This window comes from Lepidothrix coronata, unplaced genomic scaffold (genome assembly GCF_001604755.1).
Source record: "Lepidothrix coronata isolate B3197 unplaced genomic scaffold, Lepidothrix_coronata-1.0 Scaffold56, whole genome shotgun sequence".
Lineage (NCBI taxonomy): Eukaryota > Metazoa > Chordata > Aves > Passeriformes > Pipridae > Lepidothrix > Lepidothrix coronata.
In genome coordinates, this window is record NW_016690236.1 from 3,303,293 (window position 1) to 3,317,789 (window position 14,497).

General features: G+C 34.2%; 1 protein-coding gene across 3 annotated transcripts in view; it reads right to left on the reverse strand.

The window, feature by feature from the left end:
• Positions 1 to 9,007: 9,007 nt before the first annotated feature.
• VEGFC (vascular endothelial growth factor C) overlaps positions 9,008 to 14,497 on the reverse strand; it is a 79,933-nt gene continuing 74,443 nt past the window's right edge. For 2 of the 3 annotated variants that reach the window (XM_017816492.1, XM_017816491.1), the window contains exon 7: positions 9,009 to 11,901. In XM_017816492.1, coding sequence (XP_017671981.1) covers positions 11,787 to 11,901 — 115 coding nt within the window. In that variant the 3' untranslated portion in view covers positions 9,009 to 11,786. Of the gene's footprint in view, positions 11,902 to 14,497 lie in introns of all 3 variants that reach the window. The other variant, XM_017816490.1, reaches the window with a different exon arrangement.

Here is a 14,497-nt window from a genome sequence, read left to right on the forward strand (position 1 = left end):
GAGCAGGTGAAGCAGAAGAGCTTCAAGGATGATCTGAAAAATTTTGAAAATTTGTAAAGCAGGTTTACAGTGTCCTGAATTCTATCTGTTTCTATCCATTTTTTATACATACTCAGTAGTTGCATATTTAGTGAAAAGAATATTATCTTTTCTCTCCAAAGTGAAACACTCCAGAATTATCCCTAATTTATATAGCAACATATGCTATCTAATCTAAAGTTCGGCATACTCAGAGCCAATGCTAGTAGAGTGCTGCAGTTTGCCTGTTGAGGGATTTGTGCTGTAAGCATGATGAACCTCTTGAGAATATTTTACCATATTCTTTCTTTGTCGCATTTACTTGTCTACTGATCTATCTGGACAACACAATTTGCAGATTTTTAAAGGTGTTTAATTCTTGAGGTATCTTTATATATTTTTCAACATCTGAGGACTTACATTCAAGGTTGTGCTCTATTTAGCAGAAGTTAGGGTTTAAATGTAACTTTGACTTGGAGGTAAAGCCTGCTAGTTGGGTGGTTTTGGTCTCTATTGTGCTCACACTTGGATTAGATTATTTTTGTACTCTTCTTGTAAATAAGAATTAGCTTTTTTTTTTTTTCTGCTGAATATCTGCTTGCCACTGAAACAATTTCGAAAGGCAGTTATAGGTTATTTTTGCTTTATGAATGTTTTAGTTTGGGTTATATCTTCAGAAACAAACAAACAAACAAAAATGAAAGAGAAAATTGTTTATATTAGGTATTTTCATTCCAAATGCAATTTTTCAATTCAGAAGGGAAAATTGTGTGAAACTTTTGCAAAAGAAAATAATTAATGATATTTGAACATTTTCTGTGTAAATACACTCCTTACAGGTTTAAGGAAATGGATTTCATTAATGTTTGGTGTATCACATGCATAATCCCATAGAGTTCAAAGTCTTGTTTTACACTTCAGCACTGGGAATCAGGATTTCCCAACACAATGTGGTCAGAAAAAATGAATTAGCACTGACGCAGAGCTCATGACCTCTTTGGCGCCAAGGGGCTACATTTAGCCAATTTCCTGCAAGGATGTAGTTCAAGGAAAGTTTCTCACTGATGCCTAATGTAATTTATATGAACACATTTACCTTTTTCTTTTAACTTTTAAGGGAGTGACTTTAAAAAAAAAAAATCAATTTTTAATAGTTACTTGAATACCATTCCCTTGTTGAAAATAAGATTTAATTCCACTGCCTTTGTATATGCCCTGTATGACTGCTAAGTCCAGTGTTTTGTTATTTCAATAGACTTCAAACATGTCATAAATAAATTTCCACTGGGTTGGCACTTCCTTTTTGCTTCCTGATGCAGGGATTGATTGTTCTTTGCAAGTCTCTCGGGATTTTATGAGCTTTCTTAGAATGACTGACTTGACCACAAATTCAACCATCATAATTTTCAGAAACCGTTCACACAGAAGAGCCAATAGAGGCAATTTTTAGAACAATAGCGAGTGCTACATACTGCAGGAGATCAAATGCCTTCTCAGGTGTAAGAGGAGACACAGACAATGACGGAATTTATTCAAAATGTTTTCATTTGTGAGATTGGAGTCAGTTGCAGGGAAGGGTGTTAATATGAAAGTTTTATAACATAATAGTCTTAGAGTAAGTTTTTCTCACAAGAAGTGTCTTTGTATATGCATAAAAAGAAGAATGTGGTTACTTAGACTACTCAACTACTTGAAAACTTAGCAAGTACTATGGAGATAAAACAATATTAAAACTATGCAGTGAACCCACTTAGGATAAGAACATAGTAAAATTTTAGTAATATCTAAATTCGCTAAATAATGTAATTCAAAAATTAAACATCTCAGAAACAAGAAAAGAAATTCAAGTAATAAAAATGATTAACTGAGGAAGTAGAAGTCCAGTATTCAATCCAAGTGCTTAGAGAGAGAGAGAGAGAGGTCCATTTGCATCTTAGATGTCCAAGTGAATACTGCTCTTCTGTAGACCTTGCATTTATATCTGACAGCCCGCAAGTGTCGAGGTATGCTTGGTGCCTGAAACAAGACAACAGCTATGTTTAGTCTCAGAAATCACCTTCTAATATTTTACTAACTATTCAGTACTACTAGTGTATTCTGGTCAGTAATAAAATATTGTCTCTTAGTTAATAAAATAGGATGAATAAAATCGGCTCTTCTGGATAGTTCAACAGAATTGCTAAACATCTGAGATTTAGTACAACCTTGTTTTCTTAAGCACTTTTGGCCACAGCTGGGTATAATTTCTCTTCTGTGACAAACTGTTTGAAATGTTTGTGAAGGTGTCTGTGTTCAAGGAATCAAATAATCATATTTGTACAGACTGCCATTTGCTTAAAAGAAATGAAATTACTTCTTGTCAATCTATCTATGCCCTATATAATCATGATAATTCAGACACTTCAATGAGAATTTTATGCCCAGTGGCATAACTTTTAGTCTTCAGTTTTAACTAATGTGCATCTAGTATCTAAAATGAAATTGGAACGGTAAAACCACATTCAGCAGAGCTTTATCTCATCCAACTGCATGAATTTAGAAGATTGCTATAGAGACCAGAACTAAGAGTTTGATCTCCACTGCTCAATAACTAATTCAAAGTGGGAGAAGTTGTATGTAGAACACTATCAAGATTGATATTTTCATTATCACAGCTTATGAAAGAGAAGGTGAGTAAAATTACAGGAACAGCTAAATATCAGTTCCTGCAACGTCTGCAATATCTGACGTTCTGACTGACTGGGGTCAATTTTGAGTTTGAGTTGCTTTATTAGGTAAGAAACTATGTGATGCCACATTCAGGCCTTCATGACAGTTTACTACTATGGAAGGCAGAAGAAATAAACAAGAGGCTGGATGCCACGACACTGGCTGTGGAGCAAACAGCAGTCAGCCTCAGTTTTGGAAGTGGGAGATTATCTTACACAGGGAATCAACCAGTGACTACAGAGGCACTGGTGGGACAGAAATCACTCTACAGTGATTGTGCAAGAAATTAAGTGGTGAAGCTAAAAGGTGAGAGAACTCGAGAGACTTGATGTACCATTTTACATAAATTAACTTCGGTAATATTACATAAAATATCATCATCATCATGGCTAGGCTTTGCGAACGAAGATTTGGGAAGGCTCTATCCACATTTGCTACAACATAAAATATACTTTCTTACAAAAAGCTAAATGTATAGTTTCGTTAATCACTGTATAATTGTAGGTAAAACATACATTTTCTCTAAATCATTCATAATATGTTCTGAGCAGATGGTGCATCATGGGTCACACTTGAAAGGGTTTGCAAATTTCTGCAGTATCAGAGCAAGACTGGTAATCTCAAAAGAGCTAGCAGAGGGCTCATTTCTTTGCTCACAGTAAAATCTTGTCATCTTCATTGTAAGAAAATTATGATATTTGGAAATAGACACCTTCTATTCTCAGCAATCTTATTTTTGTTTCTACCTGTAATTGTATTTTATCTAGCAAAATAGAAAGGAGTTCAAAAAAAGAGTTTTCCCCCAGATTTCACTTCAAATTCAAATACGTGATTTATTTTTTACTCTAATTACCTCTCTCTCTATATATATATATTTATATATTTATACATATGTATTTATACGTGTATTTATATCTGAAGAGACATATTACACAAGCTTTCTTGGTTATCTGTATATCTGTATTAAACATATCTGTAGGAATTTAGCAGCTGTTGTAAATATTTAGAAAAAAACTGTTATATTCTACACTTTAAAGGGAAAATTAATTTAATTTTTTTTAAACAATAAATAAGAACATAAACTATAGCACACTTCTTGGTTACCTCTCACAATTATGTAATTTTTTAGTCACAGGTCAAGAGAGGAATTAAGCATCTTTTTGCTTGACTTGGATGCTAGTACCCAAATTCTGCCCATGAACCACTTCCCATTTAAAGCATGTTAGAATCTAAGACCTACTTCTCTGTACAAATGGACTGAAATAATTGATTTCAACAGAAAGCCATGGGAAGGAAAAAGAAATAGCCTTACCTAGCTACAATTCCGGCACTCTTGGGGGAATGGGAACAGATGGTTTTACTACTGATCCAGGATTGTTATGCATTATTTTTCTCACTGTCTCTCTTGTCTTTCAAAGACAACAATTCCTCCTTTCTGGACCATGATACAGATTTTGTTGGATGTGGGTACTGTCTTGTAGTCATTTGAGATTGTGTAGGAAACTACTCAGGCATTTGAGTTAGGCATTAAAGGTAAACTATCGGTAGAGCTTTGTAAAAAAGGAAGAACTTTGCTTCTTAGCAGGATGTGTATAGATGTGGGGTTATGAGATTCCATGTAGAAGGATGCATGAACCTAATAGCCAGAAAGGACACCGTTCTTCTGCTCTTGTGAAGATACTGGCATTCCTCCCACAAACAGCAGCTGCTGGAAAAGGACAGAAATAGATCAAAAAGTTGGCCAGATGCTGTATTGTTAATATTGTAGGGGATCAGACTACATATAAACTGTATATTACGTATGATACTGTAAGACAGCCTATCTCACTAGTGCTTGATACCAGACCTTAGTACCTGGTTGGGTAGAACTTCAAGCATTTTTAATTATCATCCAAGTTAGCAGTGCAGTGAAACAGAGACTATGTCTTGTTTGCACCTTGTCATGGGAATCAGTCTACTGTTTGTGAACTGTTTAGAAAACAGCCTAATGCTGGTCTGAAAAGACTTATGCAAGAGAAAGCCATTTCTATTATTTTTATTTTTCAATGCATCTGTCACTGAATATATTTTTTTGTCTGCTGAAAAAGTATGAAATATATAAATAGCACTGGAACAATGATTTTATGGAGTTATATGAAAACCTTGCAGTGTTCTCTGTTGAATTTGTAGTTAAGCATCTCTAGAGGATACGTTTAACATTGTTTTTTCTACATTTTGGGATGAGAGGGAAAATAGGTGTCTGTTAGAAATGCATACTACTTGGTGTAATCTGGAAGTAAAACAGAATGCATCAGAATTCTAACTAAAGAAAGAAATTAGCTAGTGCAGTACAATTTTTTAATTGCAGTAAGGGTATTTTGCTTTTCTCATACACAGTGCATCTCAGTAGATGAAAGGATCCAGCTGAGCAACTTTCTCTGCTTATGAAGATGTTTTCTACTCAGCCAATGACAGTTCAGGTAAATGATTGTTTTCTTTGGTGTAAAGACAAAATATAATGTATGAAATCCAAGTAATAAGCGCAAATTAACGTTCTCAAATTGGAAAGAACATACTTTCAAAGCTTTACAGACAGAATGGATCAGGTCTCATCAATTCCAGAACTCTTTTGTCTTTAAAAGGAAATTAAATTTTATTTTTTTTTTGTTTCTGCTAAGATAAATTTTGATATGTGAGTTTTAAGTATCAGCACACATTTGGGTCTTCAAGGTAGGCAAGCAGAACATTATCTGATTGCTGCAATCATGCCTTTTTATTGCAAGAAAATATCAAATTAAAAGTTTTCTCATTTAGCAGACAGCTTAATCAGAAACAATCCAAATAAGGTGTAAAATTGATTCATGGTCAATGTGTACATCTCTCATACCTTACATAAATTCAGGTTAAGTGTTTTCGAAGCCCACTAAGAGAATTACTAGCTTTAGTGACTCCAAACCTTTCCCCTTCCCTTAGAATCCTGTGTTTTCTTTAGTATTCAAAATGTGTCATGAGAAGTGTGATAGATTTTTAACCTTTTTCTCACATTTGGAGAAACAAGTTAAACATTCATCACCTCAAAACATCCACCAGAATGTAGGGTGTCAGTGACATCGTATTGCTGAGTGTTTCATTCTTTCACACCAAGCTCTACAATAATATGTGCTCTTGGTTTGCATAAGCATGTATAAATCCTTATGAAAGTAATTTCAAGAAAGCATCTTTTGTAACATTAGTGATAGACAGATGTTCATCATGCAAATTGGCCAAAATGCCCATATAATGGCAGCTGTACCACTGAGTTCTGCACTGGCTTGTGGCAGTTTTACTGACAGTGACCAGCAGGACTCAAGAGGGAGATTATCACAATCAGTCAAAGAATATGTGTTATACTACTGATATTAAATTGGAACTTGCCCTGACTTTAGTCCAACAGTAAGACTTTCTTAGTCAAAGAGAGTAAAGCATGTCATGTCCCACCTAAGAGAGGCACAACAGAAGTGAGAAATGGGAGACAGTCACATTAACTAGATGAAATGAATTTATTCTCATACTTGTCAAATCTCCAGAACTACCAACTTAAAGCAGGTGATACCATCCAGGACAATTCAGTCCCTTCTCTAACATCTGCTGGCTTACTACAAGAACATGATAATCAAATAAATAGTACCAGAATCTCGGTATTCTGTTTTAAAATCAACAACAACAGTTAAGCATATTAAGTTCTCAATTTCTGACCTGAATTTTATTTACTTATTTCATACAAAGTATAATAACTTAAACAGAAGGGAGGGAACATTTTCCATGGCTTTTGGGCATAAAGCTGTCAGAACATTCTGAATATCTACTGAATTTTACTTCATAGGTAAAATAGAGAAGTCATCAGTTCACATATCTTGATGGAGTTTAGGCATATGCTGCATTATAGGCATTTGCAGAAGTGCATCTTCAGATTAGGGAAAATTACTTTGGAAATTGTCTCCTATGAATTGGGAGATTTTTATGGTCTAAGTCTAGAATTTAGGTACCCCTCACAATAACTATAAAGTCAATTGTGTATCTAATCCCTTGTATATTTTTCCTTTATATGTCCTTTCATTTTACTCTTTACAGATTCTTCAGTGATAAGGAAGTTTTAAGTACTGAATGGTTAGTATGCTTAAGGCTTAATTACAGTTTGATATGGCATTTCACTGGGAAGGATCCTGTAACCCCATTTCATCTGTCTTCACAGTGCTGTAGAGCATGGAGGAGGGTATGTCTGCTAAGGAAGAGCACAAAACTCAAGGGTTTTGTGGTATGTTTGAAAAATCTCCTTACCGGCCCTTGAGCCCTGGATTTTCTTCTCTCATAGCATGAATGACATGCGAAAATAAACTCAATTGCAAACCTGAATTTAGTTCCAAAATGCTGCGCTGGACATTGTAGTGAGTGCACTTTTAGACAGTAGGGATAATATCCAGCATCCAGCAGAATTAAAACTTGTGTTTTTTTACAGGGAGAGTGATATTATAAACTGTCTTTTATGTTTCAAGTGTAATATGCTACAGTGATTTATACATCTGTTATTTTTTTTGCAAGTTTGCTTTGGGGAGGTCTCAATTGCAATACTTTTTATTATTATTATTTGCTTGGACAGATTGGATTTGCAAACTTGGAATGTGAAGTTTCAGACTTCTTTTTAACACTTGCTTTCATGTATGTGTAGTGTAGAGAATCACTAAGCATCTAAAACCAGTTTAATCCCTATGTTGGCATGATTATTTAAAGTAAAGAGAAGAAAGAGGTCTTAATGATAATAGAGAGGAAAGCAATGCTATTATTAGTGAGAGATTGGATATAAAAGGGAAATGGAAGGGTTAGAGTTAACAGTTATATGTGAGAAAGGCTGACAGGGAAATACAGATAATCTTATGGGGAGACTGAGATATGGTCCAGAAATGTAAGAGAAGTGATTTAAGTTGAGAAAGGGGGCAAAGCGGAAGAGTTCAATGACCACATATGGCTGATTATAAATGTAGAAAAAGGATAAAAATTTGCTGAAACTCAGCTGAAAGGTCAGTGTCTGTCAGGAATGGATACAGTACCCTTACTCAGGAGAAATATCTGAATACAAAAAATGTAATTTTCATGACAGGGTCTTGCTCAGAAGAAGAGGGAATAAATGGTAATACACAATTAATAGAGATTTCTGTAGTTTTTCTCCAGAAGAAGAAATGCTTACACAAAAGAGTAAAGTATTGTCTTTTAAGATTTTTTTCTTCTAGAATGTGCTATGCTTTGTATTTCAATAATTCTCAAGATGAAGTAAGGTCTCTGATTCATAGCTTTAGACTACAGATAAAATATAAATTTTTTAATGATAAATTAGTGACATTTTAGAAACTTTTATTGTAAAATTTGTGAGTTCTTAATGCTTTCTACTGTTCATATTTCATTACAACATTTGCACATGAAAATATAGATGAGTCCAGATATGTATTTTATAAAAATGTTTTATCTATCCAGAGCTTTTAAGAACTCTAATGTAATCTAGAGTCTTAAAGCTGTATTAAACTGGTCTAATTTTATTAGTTCTTATTAGTTAGTAATATTAATTAATTTTAAATAATTAAATACCTGGTCCACTTGTTCTTATTATTTCATCACTCAATAAGAAGGTTGTCCTGTGTTCTTTCTCAGAAGTTTTATCTGCAATGCAAAATGAAAAGAGAAAAAGAACAAAAGGAAGCTATTAAATAAATTATCAACTATTACTTTCATTTTTTTCAAGAAAGATCCAATAATATTAAGAATTATTACTATATTGTATTTTCTAAATTGAAAATTTCTGAAAATTCTGCATTGACCACTTTTAAACTTTTCTACTTAACAGCAACCTTTTGTACCTCCAAACAATGCAAAATTAAATATTTTATAAATTACATAATCTTTAAAGAATAAATTCTTAAATGAAATATAAAATAAATAATATTTAAAAGAACATAGTCTATTCCTCAGGATAATCTCTTGATGAGCTTACATAAACGATTCCATTCCTGTTATTTGGTATAGATGTGATATCTGGTTATACCTCAAAAAAATCACACAGAGAGAGGGAGATGTTAAAATTCAAAGGCATCTGGAGTTGTCTCTGAGATCTAAAGACTGAAAATGAGAATACTGAAAGCAACCCTAACACTAAGCCTTTCAAGTTGATACAGTACATATGCAAGATTTCAGGCTGGTCTTTCAAATAGAAGTAAGAGAACTGATTTACTATGAACTTGTTCAACATGAATTAAACAAACATGTCAGCAGACTAACAATACTCACACTGTAAATAGTACATCCTTCTGGTAATACAGGTAGAGAGGGCTTACTCTGCATAATTTATGGTCTCCATACAGTACAATATTGAAAGAGTACAGAAACCGTTGTAAATTCCTGATGAAATGCAAGCGTAAGTCTGTTTACCATTAAATGTGATTTACTGCAGTTACATGCGTTCTTCCTCTCCCACCCACCTTGTACAGGGCTTTTAGACAAATAACAATAAAAGCTTTTTTACTCAGAATTAGTGCAGAATAACTTGTATATAGAATTATCGTCTATCTTTTTAGACCTTCTTTTAAACTGCATAGCCTATTTTTAGATATTTTAAGAACAGTAAATTAAGATATAAAGCGAAGATGAAAATTTCAAGATCATAATCAAATAACACATCAAAACTGAAAATGGTGTAGACCTATCAGCTACTTTATATAATATATGCAAGGAAGACCTGTTATACAGATTATTTTGTGACACTATGGAGATAAACAGAATCACATTTTATCACGCAGAATGGGAGTCTGTATCCAATACTAATGGTAATAATCATGATGTATAAAAGGCATTTTTAAAACATTATTATCACAGAAAGCAGAATTGGAAAGCCTGATAATTATAAAATGTTATCAACTGCTTGCATGTATTATTGTACGCATCTGCATAACTTTAAGAATGGTTAACCAGTCGCTTTGCTCAGACATAAATTTGATTTGTGGTAACTTTCACAAGTCAGGAATTTACTTTTTCTAAATCTTAGTTTTACTTAGTGATTAGTATAACTTATGTCCAGAAGTTTTCAATGTTTCCTCGTTCCAGATTTGGTTTGTTCATCCCCCCACTGCCTCTCTTCTGTTTGAGCTGGGATAGAAATTTTAAAGCTTATTTTGGGAGCTTTACCTACAGTATTTCTTCTCAAGTCTTCATAGAAGTTTGCTTTTTAATTGATTTCTTAAGGTATTTTATGCTTCCTTCAAGCAGCTGACCTACAGACATGGATACCTGGATTTTCACCAATACTGAATTGAAGTTTGATCATTAGCCTCTTGCTATTATGTTACATTGCCGATTTAGACATTGATGATTTGCATGACTACAAATCCAACCAATGGGAATTGTGGGTTGTTATATTAGCTTAAGTTGTATATCAGTGTTAATTGTCATCCAAAGTTCTACCTGAAGCAATATAGTAATAAGGACATTCCTCAGTATTTGCATGTCTAAACTTCACTCTGTTAGCCTATTTGGATAACAAATAGCCATCCTCTGAGGAAGAACAATGAGCATACTAGGCATACAGTGGAAAGTGCTGTTTCTCATCCTGTTACACTGCCTCAACCCATGATGGAAACTGAGTAATTCAAAGCAACTCTCACTCCTTTAAGGAACTATGATATCCAAATATCAAGAACCTAGAAAAGCAACTTCTCCTAACCAACCTTCTAGGATATAATAGTACTTCATTAATAACTCTTTTAAGAACAGCTGCTTAGAACCAGCACTGATGTCTACAATTATTTTTACTGATCTGCCTACTCCTTTCACAAAAATCTTGCTTTGCAGCTTTGCTTGTTCCACTTCTGCACCCAACAAATTTTCCGTATTTTAACAGTTTCTGATATATTTTAATTTTGAATGGATTGGTCTTCCCATGCAAGTTAAAAATCTTACTTCTTTTTAGAATTGCAGATATTCGATTTCAGATTTTCTTAAAAAAAAGGGAATTTTTTAATGTAGAGACTATGTCAATCCACACCAGACTGGTATAAGTTCTTTTATCTCCCTATTGAAATATAAATTGCTTTTTTTAACTTCAAAATATTTTTGCATACACATACATTGATCAAGATATCTGACCAGCTATATGAGAGAGTAAAGCGCATCAAAGCATTTTGAATGATTTAGCTGTAAAATTTACACTGTAGTTTGTTATACTAAACAAAACGCAGTGTTGTTATTTCCACTTTCATACTAACAACCTTGAATAGACATTACTTTATCTTATTCCTTAGGAATATTAACAAGAAATAAAAGAGAAGGTGAATAGATTGGAACGCGAGTAGTTGCTGCTGTGCTTTAAACATAGTCCTTATCCTTAAGCAATGTACAGGATCTCCAATGTTTTCATTAGTTATTAATTGTACTTGCTTTGCTAGTTTCATTCTAGAGGCAGAAATATCACTGGGTCATGAAAATTCCAGTATAACTGTTTCTATTTCAAATTACATACACCAAAGGTATGAGGCAATGTCTGTAGTCTTCCTTTCCTAAAAGTGCTTTCCCCTAATCACCTTTTCCTCTGTTAAAAACCCTGAAAATAAAGCTGAATCCAAGTTCCTTTTCAGCCAGATGATTAAACATTCTCACTATTATATAATACAATTTCCATTTTATTTTAAACATACTTTGCATGATATAAAAATATTGATCACAGTGAGCTTTAACAATTGTTACTGCTATAAACAGAAATGCTGCACGATGGTTTTAGTGGAAATAAATTATATAGTCATTATCTCTTAAAAAAATCACAAGAAGGAGAACCTAGGCTGTTTGGTCATTGGCAGAAAATAAGTTCTTATTGAGTTCTTTACAAAACATGAACCCCAGTTATCTTCTACATTTGCTTTCCACATCTTGAGAAAAGCACGAATCTGTCTCTGAAAGCCCCACAGGGTCTCTGGTGAACATTTAATTCCAAATATTAGCAAAGTTTCTGTTCTTCTTTTGTTCTAATGGAAAAATGTACACCAACATAGCAAGTAGTGATCTCTTCACTAATTCATAAGTGGTCTTTTCCAATATGTGGGTACACAGCGGCACACTTCTTCACTAAAGTAAAATCCAGCATCACAGCGTTTTGTTCGGACTGTACACGGTGGTCTGTAACAGCTAAAGAAATGAAAAAAGTGGACATTAATATAATATGATCATTTATATTTGCCTGGAGTAGAAATCTGTGTGCCTTTACATTGCCATTTCTCAATGTGATATTTAATTCCTACAAATACATAGATTTTAACCTCTTTTTATGTTCTTGCCACTAATTTAGTTGGACTACTCTTCACAAAAGACACTGAAAGAATAATGAATGCTACTGAAGAGAAATTATTCTATTGTCACAGATACACATGAGTATTTTTTACCACACTGCCTGGTTGTAGTCACACTAATCTTGAGTAGTGTTTCCTTAAATTTAATTTTTAAAATAGGATATTTTTCTGTACTCAAATTGGCTTGTTATGACCTACTGCATGCTGCAAGTTTGAGGTGATGATCCAGAATCACGTCATAATCAAATCTATCATCTACTATCCCAGGACTGTTTCTCACCTTATTCATTATTGCAATAAGCCTGAGAGATTTGTCTACATATATTAAACTGTGACTCTGATCTTGAAAATGAGACCATACTTCCTTTCAAGCTGCAAATTCCCACAGCCAGTCTCCGAGTGGGAATGTATCTACACTTCATATTGTATCTGTGTGCATTCTGAAGAAAAATCAGAGCCTATTTATCATGTTTCTGATAAATATTACTGGAAATGAACCGAATTCATACCTACTTGATTAAAATAAGTTTGACAGAAATAGAACATTGAACCACAAATAACATGTACCTAAGGAGTAGCAGAATTTTTCTTCCATCAATTCCTTGACTGAAAAATAGAACTTTATACAAAGATAGTATCTGTGGTTGTCCCTGAACCCTTCCTTTTCCTATTTTACTTTTCTATTAAAACAAGAACTTGACCTAAAATAACCCTACAATAACAATGCTGAATACTTTCTGGTGTATAATGGAGACAAAGTATAAGTCTGGGTTTTTTTTTCCTACATTGGCAACGAGTCAAAAGACAAAAGTATATGTTTTGAACTTCATCACAGTTATACTTAAAACTTGTACTTAAATAAGTTGCCGATAAGTTAGAATTCTGGATGCTTGCTTTGGATACCAAGTTACTACTTCACAATAATTTGTTTATGATATAAGGTCTGCATTACAATTACATTAATTCACTCCAGCTAGTTCAACCAATGAAACTGGCTATGAGGAAAACAATAAGGAATGAGGAAGACTGCAAACATGACATTTATTAACTAGTCACATCTTGTTTAGTGTTTTCAATGTCATTTATCATAGATTAGTTCACCAGTGTGGTCTTTGTAATTAAGGGAGAAACATTATTTTGTGCCACTTAATATAGATACTTGAAATCAGTGTAGCAGCTCATGGGAATCTCTCGAAGCTCTATTCATTTTTTCCCCAAAAAGTCTGGAAATGGTGGTAAAAAGCAACAAAATGGTTTGCAAAAGGATCTAACTGTGAGCAAACAGGCAGCCAGCAGCAGGTTTGTTCTGGGAAAAAGGTACTGCACAGATATGCAATGGATAAAACACTGAACTCACCTTCTTGCCTATCTCTGTCATGCAAGTTTAGACCATTTCACGCACTGAATGACAGCAAAATGAAATAAGAAGAAAAAGAGGCAAAGCCAAACTCTTCCACACACCTATGATTGTACACAATGTATAGCAGTCACACAGTCATTAAGTATGAGGAGTTCAGTTTGTTTAGAATTCACGCTTCCTTGTGAACTTCAACTTACAGAGGAGAGTGCTATATAGCATCTCTCCCATGTGATTTTATGTCTAGCAGCAGTTAAGGTCGGGTTACTGCAGTCTTATCCTTATTTGGGACTTTTCAACTGAACAAGAAAGTCCCTATCCTCTAAAATGCTTTGCAGCTGAAGTGCCTAGTTATCTGGCCCTACCAAAACTGACCAAAAATAAATTTTTGAGGTGACAGCACAGGGTGAATAGTGGTAGAGTCATTGTAACTACATAAATGTGGTTTCCTTAGGAAACTGCTGAACAATAGACCTGGTCTTTCAAAAGATTTGGGCTGAATGCTGTTTACAGGGCGTTTTCATGTGACAGATGTCTGCTTTGATGAGGATAATCTGAGCATGCTGGAACTAAGACAGGTGTTCAGTCACTATACACAGTTCTGGGCAAGTCAGCAGCAACTTTCTCTTTGTGGTCAGTAACTGCGATTTTTTGCTGCAGAATGCCCAAATTGTCATTGGGGCAGTCTTAACAACAACACAGATGAAACAAGTAGAAATGCTACTTCCAGAGCTGCTAACAGCATCATCAGCATTAAAGTCAGTATGCTATCCCCCCCCCCCCTTTTTTTCTTTCATCCTGTTCTTTGTATTTGTAGATGACTTTTTATTCCTTTTCTCTGAAACAGGGCATAACCCTAGGCAGAGGGATTTTAGATACAGTGCATAAAAGTATTGGTGCTTCAAAACCAGAAGCTACAAGGATCACTTCTCTCCACAGAGAGCTGTCTAGGCCACAGCTACAGGATTCTGCTCATGTCTGGGGCTCAGGCATCTTGCACAAAGTTATAGAGTGGTACCTCTATTTATGTGGTCTCAGGACAGCAAGGGATCTTTCAAAAAGGATGTTATAGAATTTT